We start from the raw sequence: 20,563 nt of genomic DNA, 5'->3' as shown, positions 1-20,563 counted from the left end.
ATGTCAAAAGATAAATAAGAAAAGGAATAATAACATCATTGTTATAGGATGGTGCTTAACCTTTTAAGAGGAGCACCACACTCTTGTCTCCCACCAATGTGGGATTGCTTTACAACACACCTTCCCAAGACCACATCATAGTAGAGCGAATCGTGCTGATAACGTGTTATAGGATGGTGCGGACCAGCCTTCCGGGCTGCTACTGTCTCCCACCAATGTGGGATTGCTTTACAACACACTCTCCCAAGACCACATCATAGTAGAGCGAATCGTGCTGATAACGTGTTATAGGATGGTGCCGACCAGCCTTCTGGGCTGCTACTGTCCCACCAATGTGGGATTGCTTTACAACACACTCTCCCAAGACCACATCATAGTAGAGCGAATCTTGCTGATAACGTGTTATAGGATGGTGCCGACCAGCCTTCCGGGCTGCTAGTGATACTATCCGTTTTGGCACATCTGGGCCTCACGGTTTTAAAAGGCCTCACTAGGGAAGGGTGCTTAACCTCTTAAGAAGAGCACCACACTCCTGTCTCCCACCAATGTGGGATTGCTTTACAACAATCATGTTAATTATTAATCTATTTATCACTATATATTACATTTTCATTTACATCTATACAATGTCAATGAAAATTGTAAATGAGAATCCATAAGGATTAATACAGCGACATTAAAAACGTCATTGAAATGATAATGAGAATGGAGAAAGTTAATGGACTCTCCATTGTCAATGAAAGTGTATATATACATGAAGTCTATGAAGATCAACCAAAGTGATTACATGTCTCCGCCCTCCCTGATTCAATTTTCCAAAGAAGAAAGAGAATCGTGCAATCTAAGGGGATTTTGTTCACCCATTTTTAAGGTAGGTTAAAGTCATCAAACAAAATCAACCTCTTATCCCCTAACATTTTAAATATTATCCCTATCATATTGGAGATTTCATCTTGCAAAATTCCTCCAATTTCTAAGTTCTAAATTCACACACACTTTCTCTCACTCTCTTTCTCACACACACACACACACTATACAGAAAATTATGGCTTACAGTAAGTAGCTAATAAGCACCCAAACCCAACCACCAATGGCAGTTCTTTCAACTGAATTCTTCCCACATTCAATCCCCTTCAATACCCACAAACCATCTTCACCTTATCATCATCAAACCTCCACCATCACTTGTAGAAACCCTAGCTCCTCTGATGACCTAACCTCCAAAAACTCACCCAAGATAAGATTTTTAGCTGAAACAAAACTAACCCATTACCAATCACTTGATTTCAAAGAAACCCATCTCATTAAACTTCTTAACAGATCTTGCAAATCAGGAAAATATAGTGAATCACTTTATTTTCTTGAATGTATGGTGAATAAGGGTTATAGACCAGATGTTATTCTCTGTACAAAACTCATCAAAGGGTTTTTCAATTCAAGAAATGTTGATAAAGCAACTAGGGTTATGGATATTTTAGAATTATATGGTGAGCCTGATGTTTTTGCTTATAATGCTTTGATTAGTGGGTTTTGTAAAGTTAATCAAATTGATTCTGCTACTAGGGTTTTGAATCGAATGCGAAATCGAGATTGTTTACCTGATGTTGTCACTTATAACATACTTATAGGAAGTCTTTGTAGTAGAGGGAAATTAGGGTTAGCTATGAAGGTTTTAGATCAATTGTTAGAAGATAATTGTCATCCTACTGTTATTACTTATACAATTCTTATTGAAGCTACTATAATTGAAGGTGGAATCAATCAAGCAATGAAGCTTTTAGATGAAATGTTATCGAAAGGACTTAAACCGGATATGTATACTTATAATGCTGTTATTAGAGGAATGTGCAGAGAAGGAATGGTCGATCGAGCATTCGAATTTGTTGAAGATCTTCCATTAAAAGGTTGTGAACCAGATGTTATCTCATATAATACATTGTTAAGACCATTGTTGAACCGAGGGAGATGGAATGATGTTGAGAATTTAGTACAAAAAATGATTTCGAGGGGTTGTAATCCGAATCTTGTTACTTATAGTATCTTGATTAGTTCACTCTGTCACGAAGGAAAAGTTGAAGATGCGATCGATGTTTTGAAGGTTATGATGTCTAAAGGAATATCACCAGATACCCATTGCTATGATCCATTGATTTCTGCATTTTGCAAAGATGGAAGATTAGATTTGGCATTTGGGTTCTTAGAATATATGATATCTAATGGATGTTCACCTGATATTGTCAACTATAATACAATCTTAGCAACTCTCTGTAAAAGTGGAAAAGCAAATGAAGCCCTAGAAATTTTCGATAAGCTTGGTAAAACGGGTTGTCCGCCGAACGTCAGTTCATATAACACGATGATAAGTGGATTATGGAATAGTGGCGAGAGAATGAAAGCTTTGGAGATGGTTTCGGAAATGGTAAAGAAAGGAATCGATGCTGACGAAATAACGTATAATTCTTTGATCTCGTGTTTGTGTAGGGAAGCAATGGTTAAAGAAGCGATCGGATTGCTAGTAGATATGGAGAAGAGTGGACTGAAGCCGACGGTTATCAGTTATAATATTGTGTTATTAGGGTTGTGTAAAGTTCATGATATTGATTCTGCCATTGATGTTCTTGCTGTAATGGTTGAGAAAGGTTGTCTGCCAAATGAAACAACTTATGTTTTATTGATTGAAGGAATGGCTTATGCTGGATGGAGAAATGAAGCTATCGGTATAGCGAATTCACTTGTTTCTATTGGCGTTGTTTCGAAAGGATTCTTCAAAAGATTGGTCAAGGCTTTTCCTATGATCAATTTGCACAAAGATCTCACCATTTTAAACACCAAGAGATAAAGTGTATTTCCTTCGATATATATAGTTTCGTCCGCAGAACTACAAGTACATTTGGGTGTTCTTCGTGGTGTTCTATGGAGGACCCGCGTTTAGGGTTTTGGATTTATGGGATAGACGATCGGAGCAACATTGTACTTGGGGAAGATTGAAAGTTAACAAATGGTGTTAAGATTTCCATAAACTTGAATTCTTGTAATTAAACATTATTGAACAGAGTAAATTCTTAAGTTTTGCATTACAGAAACTATCAATAGTAAATTGTGATACAAAAAACAAATTCTCTTGCCCTAAAGCAACAATAATAAAAGACACCGAAAGGATGATCCATCTCCAAGTTTATCGAGAGTTTCCTGATTACAAGAAAAGAATATATATGTCAACTTTAGTGTACAAAAAACTATTGTTATTCTTAAGAACAAAATGAACCAAAAAGTGTAGAAGTATCGGTCGAGGTGGCTTCAAGGAAGTTTTCTAAAGCGGTAGCTAAATCCGGCTTCAAGGAAATTTTCTAAAGACCTAGCTAAATCTGAATTGTCTGTGACTCAAATCGACCCAAAATCAGCCACTCAAACGAGTCAAACAAAAACAAGCATTCTGAATTTGACTCGAGTCAACTCAGTCCTCGAGTCAGATTCATTTTGACTTGCAAAAAAAGAACACTATCGAAACTGGTGTAGCGTGTTCTCATGCTATGATGATTCTTACATGTCAATAAGAAAGGGCCTTACTATTAGCTATCTACGCCAACTTACTAGCCATGTGAAGGCTAATTCGCTTAATTTGATAGCTAGTGGTCTGCAGATTAGATTTCCTAGTAAAAAGATGAAGCGAAAACAAAAAAAGTTAACACGAAAAACCATTAAATCCTCCGGGTTGTTTTGTTTCTGCTAAAATAATATTTTTGATGATTTGGTAACAAGGTTTTAGTGAAGTTAGTACCTTAGTTATGGGGCAAAGTTTGAGTTTATTTGTTGTTGGAGTCTCACTTGTGCAACACACTTTTCTTTGACGGCTTTTGCTTCTTATGAGTGTGGTTCTGCAAATGGTTATGGAACAAAAATCAATTCTAAACAAAAAAAGAACAGCAATGGATTTAGAGAGCAGTTCAGTTCAAAGTTCAGAATCTACCTTTTGCTTTTGCAAAGCCTCCATATCTGTCCTCTCCTTCCAGCTACTCTTCCGCAGTTTTATTGGACGGTTTCCAACATATTTACCTGTAAATTCAGGTCAAATTATTTTTTAATTTGTGCAATCAAATGGTGGCATACTTCAAATTTACGCATATAAAGGCGGTATGATTATTTTCTTTTGTAAGAATTAGTATACGCCTGTCACTCATCGAGGCATGCGCCTCAAGGCGGCACTTCGTTTTCTCGGAGCAAACTGGCGAACCGCCTTGAGGCAGAAAAACGTTTCTTTAAACATAGAGTGGCATAGTGCAGTACAAATTCATACTGACTCACACATTCTGGTCGACCAATGAGCTTATACATGTTGACGAAAATGATAAAACAAAGTAAACAGAAAGAGTCGAATGCATTGAAATCCCAAAATGATAATAAAAAAAAGAAATGCACAAGTGAAGTAATTTTATTCACCGTTCATTTCTTTAAGGGCAGCAGCAAGGTCTAAAAGGTTGGCGAAACTGACAAATCCAAAGCCCCGGGTTTTTCCAGTCCTCTTATCTCTCACAACCTGAGACATGAGACAATAAAATGTTAGAAAAAGATCTACTCAGTGTTCTGAAAAAATGATAGAAAAGCTGTTCTACCTTAGACAGACAAGGATGTCGACTCAACAAACTATTTAACATACTGAATTTGATATTTGGTACCAGTATTTGTATCTATTGTCGGTAAGATGCATCAGGTACACCGATACAATTAGTGGAAACATGCAGTACGGGATAGGACTGCATGTTTATACTATCTTGTCTTTGTCATTAGGTAATTTGATTTTATTTACACTATTCTCACTCAGGAATCAACTGATAATACATTGCACATAACAGGAGTTAATCTGGAGAGGTATTATGGTCCTAATACTGTTATCTGCAAATTCACATATTATCCTTGGAAGTGACCAGTGGCGAAGCCAGAAACTTTTATAAGTGGGGGCACCTCTTTGTTATAGGTAATGAAAGAATTCCACAGTACGCGATCAAGCTAGGATCGAAAAGCAAATTCTTAACAAAATTTTATTTATAGTTTAGATATTCCGTGGTAATTTTGATGTATAACAATCAATCTCTAATTTTCTCAATATGGATCAAAAATCTTTCCTCCAACTGGATTCCCAAAATATACTGAAATACAAAACAAAGGAAGGGATGAAGAGATAATGGTGAAGATTAAGAAGAACGATGCTAGATGATGAAGAGGAAGTGATCGTAATTGAAGAAAAGATGAAGATTAAGTTTTCTTTCTAATAACATGTTTACCATAGCAAAAGTCTAAAAAAAACAATTTTAAAATTCAAAATACAAGTCACCGAAAAATCAGACAAAATCAAAATTAAGGGGGACGTTTAGAAAACTCATCATCTCTACGAGGCCATTTTATTTAGTTGGTTACTTTGAGGAGGTCAAAATTGAGTTATTCAATTAATAAGAACCAATTTTAAGCCAAGCATGACCTTTATAATGTATTTTTAATAAGTAGTCATCTTAAACCAAACAATAATTTCAAATAGTAGACATTTTAGAAAAAAAAGTGTAAGTAGTAGAAACTTTCTAGAAAAAAAGAATGTTGTGTGTGGGGCTCGATCCTTTGACCTCAAGGTTGAAACATAATCACTTCACCAACTAAGCTAGAGAAGAACTATGTTTATAATAGAGATATGTATATATATCTAATATAGCGGCAAATGTCGCATAACATTAACGAGCCACGTTAGGGTCGTGGGGGCCTGCGCCCCCACGGGCCCCTATGTGGACTCGCCCCTGGAAGTGACTTACGACATAAGTACCCCAGTGTCGGGTATGAACATCGAATGATACTTTAAAAACTAACATGCATCACCGGGCTAATATGCAATACGTAAGATTTAAAAGAAACTTACTAGTTTTAAAAGATAACTTACTAGTTTAAAAAGAAACTTACTAGTTTTACAAGAAACTTACTAGTTTTACAAGAAACTTACCAGTTTAAAAAGAAACTTACAACTTACTAGACTAAATCTCAATCTGAATGAAATTGATGACTTTAATCAGGGTCATCTGAACACTTTTTCTCTCCAAGGAAAGGGGAAACGTAACTCGAACTCTCAAATTACTAGATTTAAAAGAAACTTACTCTTGCCATGTTGAACGAAGGAAACCTTGCAAATGCTTTTGATAGAACATCATCATTCACCTCGTTTCCAAGATCCCCACAAAATAAGCGATGATCATCTGCAAGGCACTTTCACTATCCGTTAACCCCATAAACTAGAGAAAATAACATTATCAGAAAACAATGATCTAAGTTTCCCAAGGTGTATTATATGAACTTGATATTCCATGGAATAGTGGCAAAACAAGTGTGATAAATAGAACTATAGTATTTGAAAAGTTTCAGGAAGTACGGAGAACGAATCATACGAAATCCGTCTCCAGCCCATCTTCTCCCCAATTTTATTAGTTACTATAATATTGATACTGTAAGAAATAACATAAATCGAGAAGTCAAGCGTATGTGGGTCATACTTTCTGGCCACTCTGCAAGTGTTGGATCTTCCCACGTCTGGCCGGCAGCTTTACGAGGAATAGCTCTCTTTTTCTTTTCTGCCTTTTGCTCACTCTCACTACTCGCAAGTGCAGCTTTCACACTTTCAAGAGCTTCAGGCGTAATTGTCTGCTGATCCCTTTGAAACAACTGATGCGCCTATTTTTTTTAACAAAAGAAAGAAACATGGAAGCAATGAAAAAACCGACATAATATGCATCTAACCAACATCATTAAGCTGTTTACGGGTGTGTCTGCTGAGTTAAGAGATGATCAAATAGTTTTAGTGCTATGCAGTACGACTCGGCCGAGTCAGCCGAGTGACTCGGGACTCGGCTCGGACTCGGACATACACCGAGCCGAGTCCTGACTCGGATCTGACTCGGGTCGTTACTAGTATATGCCAATTTTTTTTCCTTTATTTGTCACATATTAATTCTGTTTTTGAAAATATTCTAGAAATACCAAAATTTTCCGTTTCTTTCAAAAGATTATTAGTAGTAAGTTGCAATTACAAAGTCTATTAGTAGTAAGTATTTAAACCTTTGGAATAGCAAAAGATTTTCTAGAATTATACCAAAACATTGTTATAGAAAGTTGCAATTTAGTAGTAAGTATTTAAAATCTTTAGAATACCAAAAGATTTTTTAGACATAAAAAGAAAAATTTATTAGTAGTAAGTATTCAAAATATACCAAAGGATTTTCTGAATAAAATATTTAAACTACCAAAACATAGTTTTAGAAAGTTGCAGATTAGTTGTTAATTTTCAGTTTTGAAGTTTGAACATGATTACATTTTGAATTGACGTATTAATCATATTATATGGAGTAGATACATTAGTAACTACTTATGGGAAGCAATGAGATCGACTCTGGCTGACTCGGCCGAGTGACTCGGCTGACTCGCCCCCTGACTCGGACTCGGATCTTGGCCGAGCCGAGTCCGAGTCCGAGTCGTACTACTTAGTTTTAGTGTCAATGTATCAACAAGAAAGAGTGTGATATGGGATTATAATTGTACCATCATTAGGTTTCAGTTTTTTTCAAACTCTACATCTTGAGACTGATTATTATCATTATCCTATATCTTCTGGGCGTCAGAGTTTGTAAAGTAGATAAGCCTTGGGCAATCATTTCATCGCAAGCCAGTATTCAAAGAGAGTTAGGCCCACATATGGTATCAGAGATAGTGTCTCAGGGATAGTCAGGACTTAGTATCCTTATCCATGTGTGGAGAGGGAGTGCTTAGTGAATCCACCCCTGTCGTTGAGGGGAGGTATTAGCATTATCCCACACGGCCTGGACATTAGAGCTTGTTAAGCTGATGGGCCCCGGGCAATCCTTTCCTCGCAAGAAGGTTTCAAGAAAAGTTAGGCCCACACATGGTATCAAAGCTAGCGTCTCGGGGACGAGTCGGGACCAGTAACAATAACCTTGCAGGGAGTGTCAGAGTTGCTCCATCCCAGGCATTGATTGGAGATATTAGCATTATACCTACACGAAATCAACGCTCCATTTTTTAATCAACTCTCTTGGTCTCTCTCTAGACGGACTTTTTCACTTTCGATTGACGGTTGATTCCTATTTAGGTCTAGGGTTGGTCTAATTTTGTCACCTTCTCTATCATTTGTCCAGTAATCATGGTTATCTATAAACCATTAGTTAGTTTTGCCATTGTTAGTTAAATTTGATCAAGTTTAATTCCCTCTTTATGTAGCAAAAGGCAACAAAAGTTTGAACCTTTTTCATTGAAATCCCTTCAATTAGGCAAAACCAAGAAAAACCCTAATCTAGCGTACATACATACATGATAAAATATGCAAAAAAATCGAAAATGAGCAAAAGAAACTTGAATTAAATTTGAATTGTGCCCTAACCTGTTGATATTGAGGCAAAGCATAAGACCCAGCAGGTACAGGGGGTGGAGCTGCGTAGGGTGAAGGATGAGAGAGAAGATTGGGTGGTGGGGGACGAGGAGGGAATTGAAGAGGAAAAGAAGGGGGTTGAGAATTAGGGTTTTGATAGAGAGGGGCAGGAGGATTATTAGGTTGTTGTTGTTGTTGAAGATGAAAAGGAAGAGGGAAGTAAGAATTATTCGAATATGTGAATTGTGAAGAAGATGGATTTGAAGTTGAAGCAGATTCAGATGACATTTTTTTGCTGGTTATTGAGTAGTAGTTTCTAGGGCGATTTGAGAATTAGGGCTTTTACTTATAGGTGGTGGAGGAAGAGAGAATTGAATCTTTAGGTGCTCTAGAGTTCTACTTTTGGCGCCCCTTGAGAATGGGTCCCATCATTTGGGCTCAACCAAAGCCGATCTTAATATGACTTGGGCCGATTGAGTTTAGTCTACTTTGGTTCTGGACCTTCTGGTTGAGTTTTGTTGATCGGTCGAACCGATTAAAAATGTTTAGAGTTGTGTTTGACACTTATCCCCCACCCGTATCCCACACGTATCCCGATTGCATCATCCGACACTTATTCCGATCGCCGATCGAACCATATCATCGACGTGTCCAATCGGCGAACCATATCATCGACGTGTCCAATCTTCACTCTCTAAATTTTGTTCGAACGCATACCGACACGGCTCAGATAAGTGAGCATTGAGACATGTTCCTAACTAGAACCACATAAACCAGAGATGAACAAATGTAAACTTCAACTCTTTGAATGTAAATGAGAATTAACATTGATTTTGAATATCAAGCATCCTTACAAACACGTTTCTTTCACAAATTCCTTATAAGCATTGAAGTGATTAAAGAACAAGGTCCCCTTTTAATCAGAGAACAATAAAATAATACAAAAAAATACAATAGAATACTAATCAATCAGAATTGGAATAACTTTTTACAGACCAGCTGAGACCAATCCATGCAATGTGATGATACCGATGACAACGTTTTGATGGTTTACGACTGGTAAGAACTGCACCGGCGAGGGTGGTGCCTCCATCTTCTTCATGGCTTCAACTGCCATTGCTTCAGGAGTAATAGTTCTTGGGCTCCTGAGGATAAAACATTTTCAAAAAGACGTCATTTCAGAATTCATGAGAACAAATTTCGGCGGCCACATTGGCCTGAGTTACTCAAGGATTAGGACAAACGGCTAAACCGCCCAAGTCAAGGGTTGGCAGTTAACTTAGTGCACTCGTCCAGTCAGGGCTTCATTAGTTTATAACAACGGTGCTTGTTTCTTTGGGTTCCCTGGATCTAACTCGACGAGTCTAACTTTCCGGAATACGAGTCGTCTGAGTTTCCCTTGTCTGGTCACTGTCACGACTATGATTTCTAGTGATTTCAGACAATGGACTCTTAATTCAGACTTGGTTTATGTCTAGTCAAAGGGGCTCAAAAATCAGCTCGAGTTAGCCATACAAGAGTTGGATAACCACAGACATTCTAAAATCGAACTTGATTCAACTCATATCTCGAGCCTGTATTTTGAAGAAAAACAAACACCACAGAAGATAAATTTGATAAATCGATTTGTTTTCTTTACCTGTTGCACATTTCACCGACTGTAAGTTTGAAGATTGCTTCTCCACTAGCTTTGAGCGTTCTTCGTAGATCTCCGTCCGTGAAAGTTCCAATAAGATGGTAATCATCGTCGATGACAAGCAAGCAACCACATCCTTTACTCGTAAGTTCTACGAGTTGATCCATTATCATATCTCCTTCTTTACACAAAGGAAGTTCTTCTTGTTTCTTCATAACATCCTTCACCTACACCACAAATAATTCAACTCCATCTTCAATACTCATTCTTCGTCAATGTCATTCAATCCTCTTCTAAATCAGATCTTAAGAAGAAGAAACAACAACTACTCCAATTGAAATGAAATAAAACAACAATCAACCTCGACTTCACTAAACCAACACGATTTCAAGATCAATTGTCATATCCAAGAACATGAATTTAGCAGCATAAAAGTTATAGAAATCAAAATTGAGCTATACCCGTTGTGATCAATGATCATAGGAACAAACTTTCAGATACAGCAGGGAAAAATGATGATTAACCAACCCTAATTTGTACTTAAATGAGATACAAGAAATACCCATAACTAAAATGTACCAATGACTAGAAATCAAAATTGAGCTAGACCCTTTGTAATCATAAGAACAAACATTCAAATTCAGCAGGAAAAATGATGAAATACAAACCCTAATTTGTATTTAAAATGTACCTGTAACTAGAAAACAGAGCCAAAAAAGAGAAACATGAAAACCCTAACTTGCATTATCCATATATAATAACTCCATTATTACCTACCTATCAGATCTAAATCACCAGAAATTAATAATACCCAATTCAATTAACTTCTTCTACAGTTAGTATATACTAACAAATTAGGGTTTACTTTCAAAGAGAAAAGGGGATCAAAATTGAACCTTAAAAATGAGACTTTTCCCAATTCTCCCAGCAGGATGATTAGCTGCATATTCATCTTTTGTCAAATTCTTAGCAGACATTAAAGCAATAGCAACTGTATCTCCAAATACCATCTGAATAGCTGTTGATGTAACTGGTGCTAAATCAAATGGACATAATTCTCTCTCTAAAGGTAAGACAACATTCAAATCACAAACCCTAGATAACAAGTTCTCTATAGAAGAAGTAACAGAAATCAAGAAAACCTCTTTTGCTTTTGCACAAGGAACCAATTTCAAAAGTTCTTCAGTATTCCCAGATTTACTAAACAAAACAAGAAGATCAGATCTTGATAAAATCCCAATATCTCCATGTAAAGCATCAGTAGGAGAAAGAAAACTTGATTTAATCCCTAAAGAAACTAGGGTTTGTGAAATTTTTTGAGATACAAATCCTGATTTACCAACACCAGTGAAAAAGATTGTTCCTTTAGCATTTAAAAGGGTTTGAGTGAAAGTTAGGGTTTGTGATAGATCTAGGTTTTGGAAGAAGAAATTTAGGTATTTTTGTTGAGATTCGAAGAGTTTACGAAGGTCATTAGGGTTTACTTGGGTTTCTTCTTGCTTAATTGGGAAATGAAGATCGAAGTTTTGTGGAAGAGAACCCATGATTGATTTTTGTGTTTTTGATTTTCTCTCTCTACTGGTTCTTTGAGAGAGAGAGAGAGAGAGAGAGAGAGAGAGGTGATGGTAGAGAGAGAGAGAAAGGGGAAGAAACAAGTACATCTGTTAGATCACTTGTATAGGGATACCTATATTAGTGTAATGGGACCTCCAAAATGTGGTCTCTACAAGTAATTGGTAGAGGGACATCACTCCAACAATGCCCTCTCATTTTCATGTCTCCAACAGATCGTCAGCTAATCTATTGGTCTCACTCAACACATGAATAAGCAAATTGATCTCACTTCATCTTCTCTGTGAGCATATTACAGCTGGCACTTATGATGTTGGGAAGTGGTTTTGGGAAATTTGGCCAAAACTCCCTAAAAACTTTGGCCTTTGGTTAAAAAGGATTGGACAATTTTTTATGGGCTTCAGCTCCCTGTGGCATTTTTGTAAATTATTATCTAATATAGGGAAAAGACAAAACTGACCTTATTGCAAACTAGTTTGCAAACCAGTTTGCAAACCAATTTGCAAAGCAGTGCAAACTAGTTTGCAAGGCAAAGCAGATTGCAAACTAGTGCAAACCAGTTTGCAAATCAGTTTGCAAAGCTCTGCAAGGCAAACCAGATTGCAAACCAATTTGCAAAGTAGTGCAAACCAGTTTGCAAATCAGTTTGCAAACTAGTTTCCAAAGCTTCGCAAAATCAAACCCTAACAAAATAAGTAACTAAGAAGTAAGATTATATAAAATGTGAGGGTTTTTGGAAAATCTGAGGGTGTTTCTAAAATTTTCCTTTATACAAAGGTCAATTCAGGTATACAAAATTAAGGGATTTTTAGAATTGTCCTTCAAGCCTATTTCCAAACTTTTCATGGTGCCTAGAAGGAAAAAAAGATAACTTGTCTTTTTGACAAAAAAAACAAAAAATTGGGTCTCCAGCCCAATTTCCTGTTTCTGAAAATCACTAAAAGACTGATCTTGTGATCCTTGATCGAATGGTTTTCCTCCGACGAGATGATGATTTGAGATAGGGGAGGAGATACCTGCAAAGACACTCAACGCTCAAGTCAATTTAGTATTGCGGGTTAAGAAAGTAATTTATTGAGGAAAAATTTAAGTTCCTTTGTTAGGGCAAAATCTAATATAGCATATGGGTTTCGATGGCGATGGTAAACCACTGGCTGAAATGATGTGGTGGTACTACACCAACTTGATGATCGTTGATCGCGCGTGTATCTTCTCACATTATCGTATCTTTTGACAATAACAATTATTGTATGAAAAAGGATCGTTCGCATTATCTATTTGGTCTTCAACAAAGTTGTTGTTCTTTTCGGACGAGTAGAGCTCAAGGTGCCGATTCGACTTCTACAGACCTCCCTACTTTGCCACGATGCAATGCCAGAGCACAAGATGTCGAGCTGACTTCTGCAAACTTCCCTACTCTGCTTCAAGGTCAAAGTATGACTCAGGCGCAAAGCTGACTTGGATCCACTTCTTCGCTTGTCTCTAGGCCAACGCAAGAGTCACTGGTTAGAGTTAGACTCAGGTGTTAGAACTCTTTCAGGTTCACCTTCTTGATAGCTCTATTGAGGGTTCATTCGCGTGCATATAGGCGTTGATAAGTGTGTCCCAAGTCAATCTCTTGACTTCTTTTCTGATCAAAATTGATCAGTATTTGACTTCGAACCACCATCGTTGTTGTCTTCTTCATCTTTTTTCTTCCTCTTCTTCATTCTCATCTTATTGTCGTCTTCCTTAGTGTATATTTTTTTTCTCTATCTTTCGCCTGTGATGAAGAGGTGCTTCGTCTTAGACGACAAGGCTTGGTCTAGGACGAAGCAATTGCCTTTGTCGGAGTTGAAGGATTGTCAATGACCAAAAGTTCTTCTCTCAAATCAAAGAAGGGGGAGAAAGAGGGATTTTTGAAGTAGAAGGAGGGGGTTATATGCACTTTTACTAGCAAAAGGACTGACATGTCATAATGGACGGATATTATCTCCATAAAGTTGATGTCCAAATACACTCACCCTAGGTGTCCCTATATCAGAGACTACTTATTGGGTGTATAATAACGGGATCACTAGAATACGCGGGATGCGTAGATTATTACGTGGACAAATTTACGCGGCAAAATTTAGAAAGACAGTTGGGTTTTGACGGTGAGATCTCAAATTTATTATGGGAATTATTTAAGTAGAGTGCTTTGGACTTAATGGTGCATTATTATCGTATTAAATATTCATCTAATTATTTTCTTTCAAACCCGACTCACACTTTTACGATAAGAGATGTGATATATTTGTCTTTCAACTCACATCGTCGGTGCAGAAAAAAAAAATCAAACACTACTTATGAGACGATATACAAGAGAGTGACTAAAGCATGTCATATTTTCTAATTCTTCTATTGTTTTATTCCTTTTGTATTCTCTTTGGATCTTTTATTATGTGTTATCCCACTTCATATTTTTGTAGATCATTAACTTTTGGAAAGGGGGAGCACTTTAGAGACCAAGTTAATACAAAATTTGTGTAAGGGTATTAAAGATGGTATCAGACCAAGAATGTGTCATCTATACTCAAACATAATAATTCAACTTCATTTTCTTATTGCCTCAACTTCTCTTTAGAAAGGTGACGAAGTATCTGTGTTCTAAAATTGAGATTTAGAAGGTGGAAATCAATTTAATGATTTAGTAACCATTCTGACTAAGGATTGTTGACAAGCTATTCAAACTATAACACCAATACACCATGCCCTTATTATCTAGTTTTTTTACTTCATGCCCAAACCTGCAAATATGCTTGTAACCGTAAGGCTTATTATTCCACCTAAAACGCATCAACATCACAACATACCGTTATCTGAGCGATTTATTTAGACCCCGCCGGAAAAACGTCTTCTTTGCAGGGTATCTAACTTTGGGTGGAAATTATTGGGAGTTTTTGAAAGAGGGAGTTTGAGCAGAGTGAGGACGAAGAGAAAGAGAGAAAAAAATGGGTTGAACTCCGATGTAGTGGTGGTGCTAGTCAGCCAGTGGTGTTGAGAGGAAAGGCAAAAAAAGAAGAATTTTTGTTCCCAATAGTCATCAACAATGGGGCAAACTATCGATGATTCTTTGTCGGTTTGAAAATAATAAGCAGTGGTGAGTATTGGAGCCACGAATCAAACACGTACTTTTTAAAGAGATAAAATAGTTAAATCAAGTGAACAAAAAAGAAATGGGTTGTTGAGAAAGCAATCCAGCGCCTTACATAGACAGGAAACAAGATTAATACAGATTATATTACAAGAGGCTCAAACCTTATCATGGCATCCTAATTTTATGACGATCACTAAAAGTTGTGTTTTGATCCATTCTTGATTTGTTACCTAGTAATGTATGCAAGCTCTTAACTTGTACAATCATGTTCTCTCTTGAATTATCTTCATTGTGATCTTCATCCAACAATCTTTTGTTTCTTTTTGACCAAATCGAACAAGTAATAATAGAAGAGATGCTCGTAACGTTTTTCGGTCTTTGTTCTTCTTTATCTACTATATATTCTTGTAGAACATGAAGTATAGATGAAGAATTAAGAAGGGAACACCAAACTTTCCTAGTAAATGATGTGATAGATTAATTTCCGAAGACTCGCTCTGTGCATTTTCTTTTGGTCGAGAGGAAACTAGAACTCTGAATTTTCATTGTATTTTTCATCAATTACTCTGCACGGAAGACTATTGGTCTCTTGGCCATATCTCCACACGACCACGCCCACTTATTAATCATAGCTTGTTCGTTAGTTCTACACTTTTTTAGGTTTTTTGACATTACTCTTTAATTGGTAATTGAGTTTACCTCTTTCGATAATTGGTAATTGAGCTTATCTAGCTCCTTCGATTTATTATTTTTGTTAAAACTGCTAAGGACATGTTTGACATGTTATAATAAAATCATAGATTAAATATTATGTCGACAATATCAATCCTTACTAGTAATAATCCCGACGACACCAAATAATAAAGTAAGAAATCACAACTACAAGGAATCGCGTCGAAGTATTGTTGTTCTTTGTAAACACATTTCTTTCACGGACGTCAAACACGACCTTTCTGTTTTTGTCAAAAATAGGAAATCTAAGAGGGTAAACTTAATTACTAATTATTGATGGGTTAAACTCAATTACCAAATATTGTTGAGGGAGTAAAATAAAAAACTCAGTTTTTTTTATGGTGTGATTTGGGGTAATAAAGAAATTTTCGGGAGTACAAAGTTTTGGGTGAAAATATATATATATTTTTTTTTTTTACAAACACCACCGAGTTCTAATGTTTTTTTCATTTTCCTCTTCCAACATCCTCCCTTGTCCCTTCCTACTACCATCGACTCTGGCGACCATTAACTCCGGTGAAAAAGACCAGGCGACTATCTCTCTCTTCATCCTTATCTCTTTTATCTTCTCTACCCTTCCCTCTACTCTACTATCTTCTTATGTTCCAGCGAAGGGTATCCCCTTCCCTGGAATTTTCGTATGGTGTTGCTAGACGAAGCGGGTAGAACCAAACTGCTTCACCTGCATATCTGGAGTCCAGATCCAGACGAAGAATTTTGGTGAAAGGACCGTTCGGTTCGTCAAAATTTAGAGAGAGAACGATGGAGAAAGAGAAAGGAGAGAGGAGAGAGAGATCGCTGACCGTGATGGGTGGCGACTTTCTGCCGGCGATTTGAATGGTGTGTATGGTGAATATAGGTTTTTCACCTTTTTCTCTCTAAATTTTTTTTTGCTTCTCTAAATGACCCACCTTTTTTGTTCCCATCCCTCTTGTTTTCTGATTGTGTTAAATATTCCACCAATTGTACAACCCAATGTTACATCATTTCAGCATCATTGACCGCCTCAAATATTTTTGAATCGTCTTATCCACCGATTTTATAATTAATACCAGCAAAAAAAGAAGAAGAAATAGACAGTACAAAGGCGAATACATGTTTCTCCAAAACATCAACTATATGTATAATAACTTGCATGGAGAATGTATATGTGAGACAGTGAGAGTGGATATAATGTTGTGACATATAGGAGCTAGCTAGGGTTTTCACTTTGATAGGAGGAGGAGGAGGGGAAGGGGGGACATAAATTCTGTAGAGAGCAGGTATCCACGTGGGCCGCACGTTTAGTGTTGGGGGGGTTCAGGCTCTGGACATAAACTACCGTACACGTCAATCTCCCTTTCCCAGCCCTCACTTGACTCTCTACTTGATTGGACTTCACTAACTCCTGTGGGTCCCACCCATCCTTGACTGGCCCCGGCCCTTCTTCTTCTTCTTCTTCAAAATAAATACTCTCTTTTCTCTAAATTTGTAAATAGCCCCCCAATGGTCAAACCATTCTTTTGACTACATACTTATCTATTATATATATTTGTCCAATAGTTACGAGATTAACTTTACATATTAGAGGAAGGAACCCCGAAAGCTATGCAAGATCGAAGATGAAAATTATACTATATTTCTACTTATCATTGCACCAAACGAAGGTCTGATTAGTCTGACTACAAAAATTATATATCAGCCGATCTTGTGCTATAAAAATTGTAAATACTCCGCGACTTAACCCATATATCTTGGAAGACAAGCAGAATTGAATTATTTGAATATGTCATGTAACTATCAAAAAGTTATTATGAACTCAGACCACTTTAATAGGATATTATTTGAACTTCGTCCATTTTTTCGTCATAGGGTTGCTTTTAATTGATTATCCATGTCTGATTTACTAAGAATTATTTCTTCGACTCAATCAGTTGTTTGTCGTGTATTTCATAGTGGGAGATGCTACTAGCAAGAGGATTAGGCTTGCATAAAAAAAAGGGGGGCATTATAGGCCCACCCAAAGGGGACACCACTTAACTTCATTGATGTCATTTGTGTGAGAATAGTCCCACATGGGAGAATGGGTAACTAGCAATCAAGAATATAAAGTATAGGTCCTCTCCACTCATAGCCAATTGGTTTTGAGTTGGATGGCCACAAACTTAACATGGAATCAGAGCTAGGCCCACACGTGATAGGCTTAAAAGCCACACGTGTTCCACGTCATCCGTAAAGAAAAAAAAACACACGTGTTAGGCTCAAAGAACGCCACACGTGAGGGGGCGTGTGAGAATAGTCCCACATGGGAGAATGGGTAACTAGCAATCAATAATATAAAGTATAGGTCCTCTCCACTCATATCCAATTGGTTTTGAGTTGGATGGCCACAAACTTAACAATTTGAACCAGATGAAACAGCCCTAAAGTAAAACCTACCTACTATCATGTTTGAAACAGTAAGGATTATATTCCAAGCTCTGAAAGATGTAAGAGAAGGAAAAACTTTGATCACTCTCTCTTTTAGAATAGTAACCCTAGCTAGGCTATGAAACAACTAAACCTTTCAAGAGTACTACTAGAGAAATGCACATCAAAATATCAAATATTAAGGTAATTTTGTGATCATCATTATATGCAGTTTCTGTTTATGAGATAAAATGTTCACTCACACTTAGTTGGAGATCATAGCCTTTCAAACAAAGGGTAGCTAGGTTTAACAAAGGGTATATGAGTTTTGTCATTTACCCTAATAGTATGACTACTTAACTATTTTCTAATCCTTATTCTTCTATAATTACCTCATTATTGTCATACTCTTAGAAGTTGAATCTTTTAACATTATGAAATAGGTTTAGGAATGATCATTGATGGGTGCTATTGCCATGAATGAACTTAAGAAATAAAAACTATATATATCTTCTCCTAAATGGGATGATTATTGATGGGTTAATTTGTACTAATTAATTGATTTTCAAGCTGAAATCTTCTTGTATAATACTACCCAAAACATATAATACAAAAAAACAATGTGTACTAGAGGGTCATCATATGTATTGTCTAAGTTCTTGATTATATGTACTTCATTAGGAAGTGAAAGGTCTTCTCCCTAGATCATAAAATATATGTATAAAAGGAAACTGGGAAGATCAAGACATGGTTGTACACAATGTGTATTAGAGGGTCATCATATGATCTCTATTACTATTGATGACATGAATGAACTTCCAATCTGGTACATATATATACATATACACAGAGAAGAGCTGATATAGCCACTATACATACATATTTCATTACTATATTTGTAGATGGATCATAGTTAAAAAGCAAGAGGACTAATATATAGTATTGTAACGCCCCGTGTTCAAAATGTGCACAAGAGACGTCCCTACGATTCACAGACGAGACTAAACACCGACAAAGTCTCCTTTGTAGTGAGTTGCCGGGTTGACTCTTGTATACATTTCGGGCACCAGTCGACCGTTACAAGTAACGCCCCGTGTTCAAAATGTGCACAAGAGACGCCCCAACGATTCACAAACGAGACTAAACACCGACAAAGTCTCCTTCGTAGTGAGTTACCGGGTTGACTCTTGTATACATTTTGGGGGATCGTTACAAGTAATGACATGTTTTGCTCATAACATTAATTGATATCATGGTACTACTGCATCACATTAAAAAAAGAACAAGAGGTTAACTTAGACAGCTAACTTGCAGATACATCCACTAATTGAACTTAATTAGGGTTTGTGTATCAAAAACCCAAACATGAAAACTGCATAAACAAACTAATAACTACTACAACAACAAGCTTAACTAAATAATTAAAAACTTACATGCTTCATTTATTTTTGAAAATGGAAAACAGAGACATACCCAAGTAGTAACAAGTTTGAGTAATTAACCCAGAATAGAGATCTCCATTACCCATATCTTCATTAGATGATCATACACATTAAGTAGTTGCACCATTAGTACTTGATGAAGGTGGCAATTGAGTTGATGAAGTACTAATTAATTGATTAGGAGGACGCTTTCGTTTCTTCTTCTCGTAGCTAATCCCTCTTGCTTTCGATTGTAAATCACGAACTTCGCGTAAGTAAAGCCTAATTGCTCGAGCACCAAATGGGTTAGCTTCGGGCTTTCCACCGTTCTCTTCAAAAGCAGCACGGAGACGTCCAATCAGGGCATCGAGGCTTCCCCAAGCTTGACGAAGAGGGCATGGGCATGGAGCTGGTGGGTTCGGGTGACCGAAGAAAGGGCAGATTTGTGCGTGGACTTTGGTTTTTCCAAACTGATCAAGGTAGCGAAGGAACTCGAGGACATGGGCACTGCTGCACCTGGAGAGAGACAGTGGAGGTCTGTGGTTTTTTAGGTATTGTCCGAAAGTGTTCCAGTCTCGACGTTTCTGGCTTTCGTATCGACTCAGGGTTGGAGGAGAGGACGATGAAGTTGCTACAGCAGATGAATTAGCTGAGTTGTTAGTAGTACTCATGTTGGTATTCTCTGAGCTTGAGCTTTCAGCTCCAAATGCAACAATTGTTCTTTCCATGGAATTGTGGTGCTGATGAAGATGAAATGATGATGATGATCTTTCTTGTCTCTATAGTTTAACCCTAGCTAGTTCCTCTAGTTTGTGAGTGATCTGTATCTTTTTACCTTCTTGGAATCTGTAACAGTGCAATCTCCTCTTTTATAGTGTGATGAAGTTGAAGAGTCTTGACATATCAATCTTCTTGGGTTTCTTCCATTTCATTAGCTTCAAGAAAGAAGATATAGATGCTAGATTTCTTCTACTTGCAGGTGCTTCTTAAATGATCTCCATAAGAGACAATACCATATAGATATATATATAGAGAGAGAGAGAGAGAGAGAGAGAGAGAGAGACCAGGTGATTCTTAGATGCACTGTTTACTTGAAGAGATCAAACTTCTTTCTTGTTTGGAAGACTTCTTAAATCTCACAAAAAGCTTTGATCTTATGTGTTCACATGGTATCTAACTTCTATAGATGAGAGAGAGAGAGATTTTAGGGTTGAAGTTTGGTGAGGATTAAGATGTGATGAGGGTAGTCTTATTCTTCTTAGGGTTTCTTGGATGATAAGAGAAAC

At 37.0% G+C, this 20,563-nt stretch overlaps 4 protein-coding genes across 5 annotated transcripts; 1 reads left to right on the top strand and 3 right to left on the bottom strand.

Moving 5' to 3' along the window:
- The first annotated feature begins 927 nt into the window (after positions 1-927).
- Positions 928-3,083, top strand: LOC147536096 (Pentatricopeptide repeat (PPR-like) superfamily protein). 2 transcript variants are annotated; one of them, XM_086644878.1, is made up of 2 exons: positions 928-2,903; positions 2,954-3,083. In XM_086644878.1, exon 1 carries the CDS (start codon positions 1,091-1,093, stop codon positions 2,837-2,839), a length of 1,749 nt encoding a protein of 582 aa, XP_086501004.1. In that variant the 5' UTR covers positions 928-1,090; the 3' UTR covers positions 2,840-2,903; positions 2,954-3,083. The 2 variants fall into 2 exon arrangements, with proteins under 2 accessions (XP_086501004.1, XP_086501003.1); XM_086644877.1 differs by having other exon boundaries at positions 960-2,899; positions 2,956-3,083.
- LOC147536095 (RNA-binding (RRM/RBD/RNP motifs) family protein) lies at positions 2,992-8,943 on the bottom strand. Its single transcript, XM_086644886.1, has 7 exons — positions 8,423-8,943; positions 6,525-6,702; positions 6,133-6,230; positions 4,438-4,534; positions 3,968-4,053; positions 3,779-3,875; positions 2,992-3,189 (listed from the first exon to the last, which is right to left on the bottom strand). Exons 1-6 carry the CDS (start codon positions 8,696-8,698, stop codon positions 3,822-3,824), a joined length of 789 nt encoding a protein of 262 aa, XP_086501012.1. The 5' UTR covers positions 8,699-8,943; the 3' UTR covers positions 2,992-3,189; positions 3,779-3,821.
- Positions 8,944-9,213: 270 nt separating this feature from the next.
- Positions 9,214-11,848, bottom strand: SETH3 (Sugar isomerase (SIS) family protein). Its single transcript, XM_086644884.1, has 3 exons — positions 10,943-11,848; positions 10,050-10,273; positions 9,214-9,555 (listed from the first exon to the last, which is right to left on the bottom strand). Exons 1-3 carry the CDS (start codon positions 11,705-11,707, stop codon positions 9,399-9,401), a joined length of 1,146 nt encoding a protein of 381 aa, XP_086501010.1. The 5' UTR covers positions 11,708-11,848; the 3' UTR covers positions 9,214-9,398.
- Positions 11,849-19,245: 7,397 nt separating this feature from the next.
- On the bottom strand, positions 19,246-20,136 carry LOC147536093 (protein LIGHT-DEPENDENT SHORT HYPOCOTYLS 3-like). The gene has a single exon (XM_086644887.1). It carries the CDS (start codon positions 20,003-20,005, stop codon positions 19,409-19,411), a length of 597 nt encoding a protein of 198 aa, XP_086501013.1. The 5' UTR covers positions 20,006-20,136; the 3' UTR covers positions 19,246-19,408.
- Positions 20,137-20,563: the final 427 nt, after the last annotated feature.

Source organism: Eschscholzia californica, unplaced genomic scaffold (assembly GCF_041429995.1).
Source record: "Eschscholzia californica isolate CP2 unplaced genomic scaffold, dmEscCali1.0.p SCAF_5, whole genome shotgun sequence".
NCBI classification, from domain to species: domain Eukaryota; kingdom Viridiplantae; phylum Streptophyta; class Magnoliopsida; order Ranunculales; family Papaveraceae; genus Eschscholzia; species Eschscholzia californica.
Note: the sequence above shows the minus strand (reverse complement) of the source record. Positions and strands in the feature narration are given on the sequence as shown.

Excerpts from the sequence above, each read along its gene's own strand:
- LOC147536095 (XM_086644886.1), bottom strand. The coding sequence starts at position 8,698 with ATGTCATCTGAATCTGCTTCAACTTCAAATCCATCTTCTTCACAATTC. Across the intron at positions 4,054-4,437 it reads TGCCCTTAAAGAAATGAACG|GTAAATATGTTGGAAACCGT; the intron begins GTGAATAAAATT and ends CTGAATTTACAG. Across the intron at positions 3,876-3,967 it reads AGGCTTTGCAAAAGCAAAAG|AACCACACTCATAAGAAGCA; the intron begins GTAGATTCTGAA and ends AACCATTTGCAG.
- SETH3 (XM_086644884.1), bottom strand. The coding sequence starts at position 11,707 with ATGTACTTGTTTCTTCCCCTTTCTCTCTCTCTCTACCATCACCTCTCT. Across the intron at positions 10,274-10,942 it reads GGAAAAGTCTCATTTTTAAG|GTGAAGGATGTTATGAAGAA; the intron begins GTTCAATTTTGA and ends TTTGTGGTGTAG. Across the intron at positions 9,556-10,049 it reads GTCGGTGAAATGTGCAACAG|GAGCCCAAGAACTATTACTC; the intron begins GTAAAGAAAACA and ends TTTTATCCTCAG.
- LOC147536093 (XM_086644887.1), bottom strand. The coding sequence starts at position 20,005 with ATGGAAAGAACAATTGTTGCATTTGGAGCTGAAAGCTCAAGCTCAGAG.
- LOC147536096 (XM_086644878.1), top strand. The coding sequence starts at position 1,091 with ATGGCAGTTCTTTCAACTGAATTCTTCCCACATTCAATCCCCTTCAAT.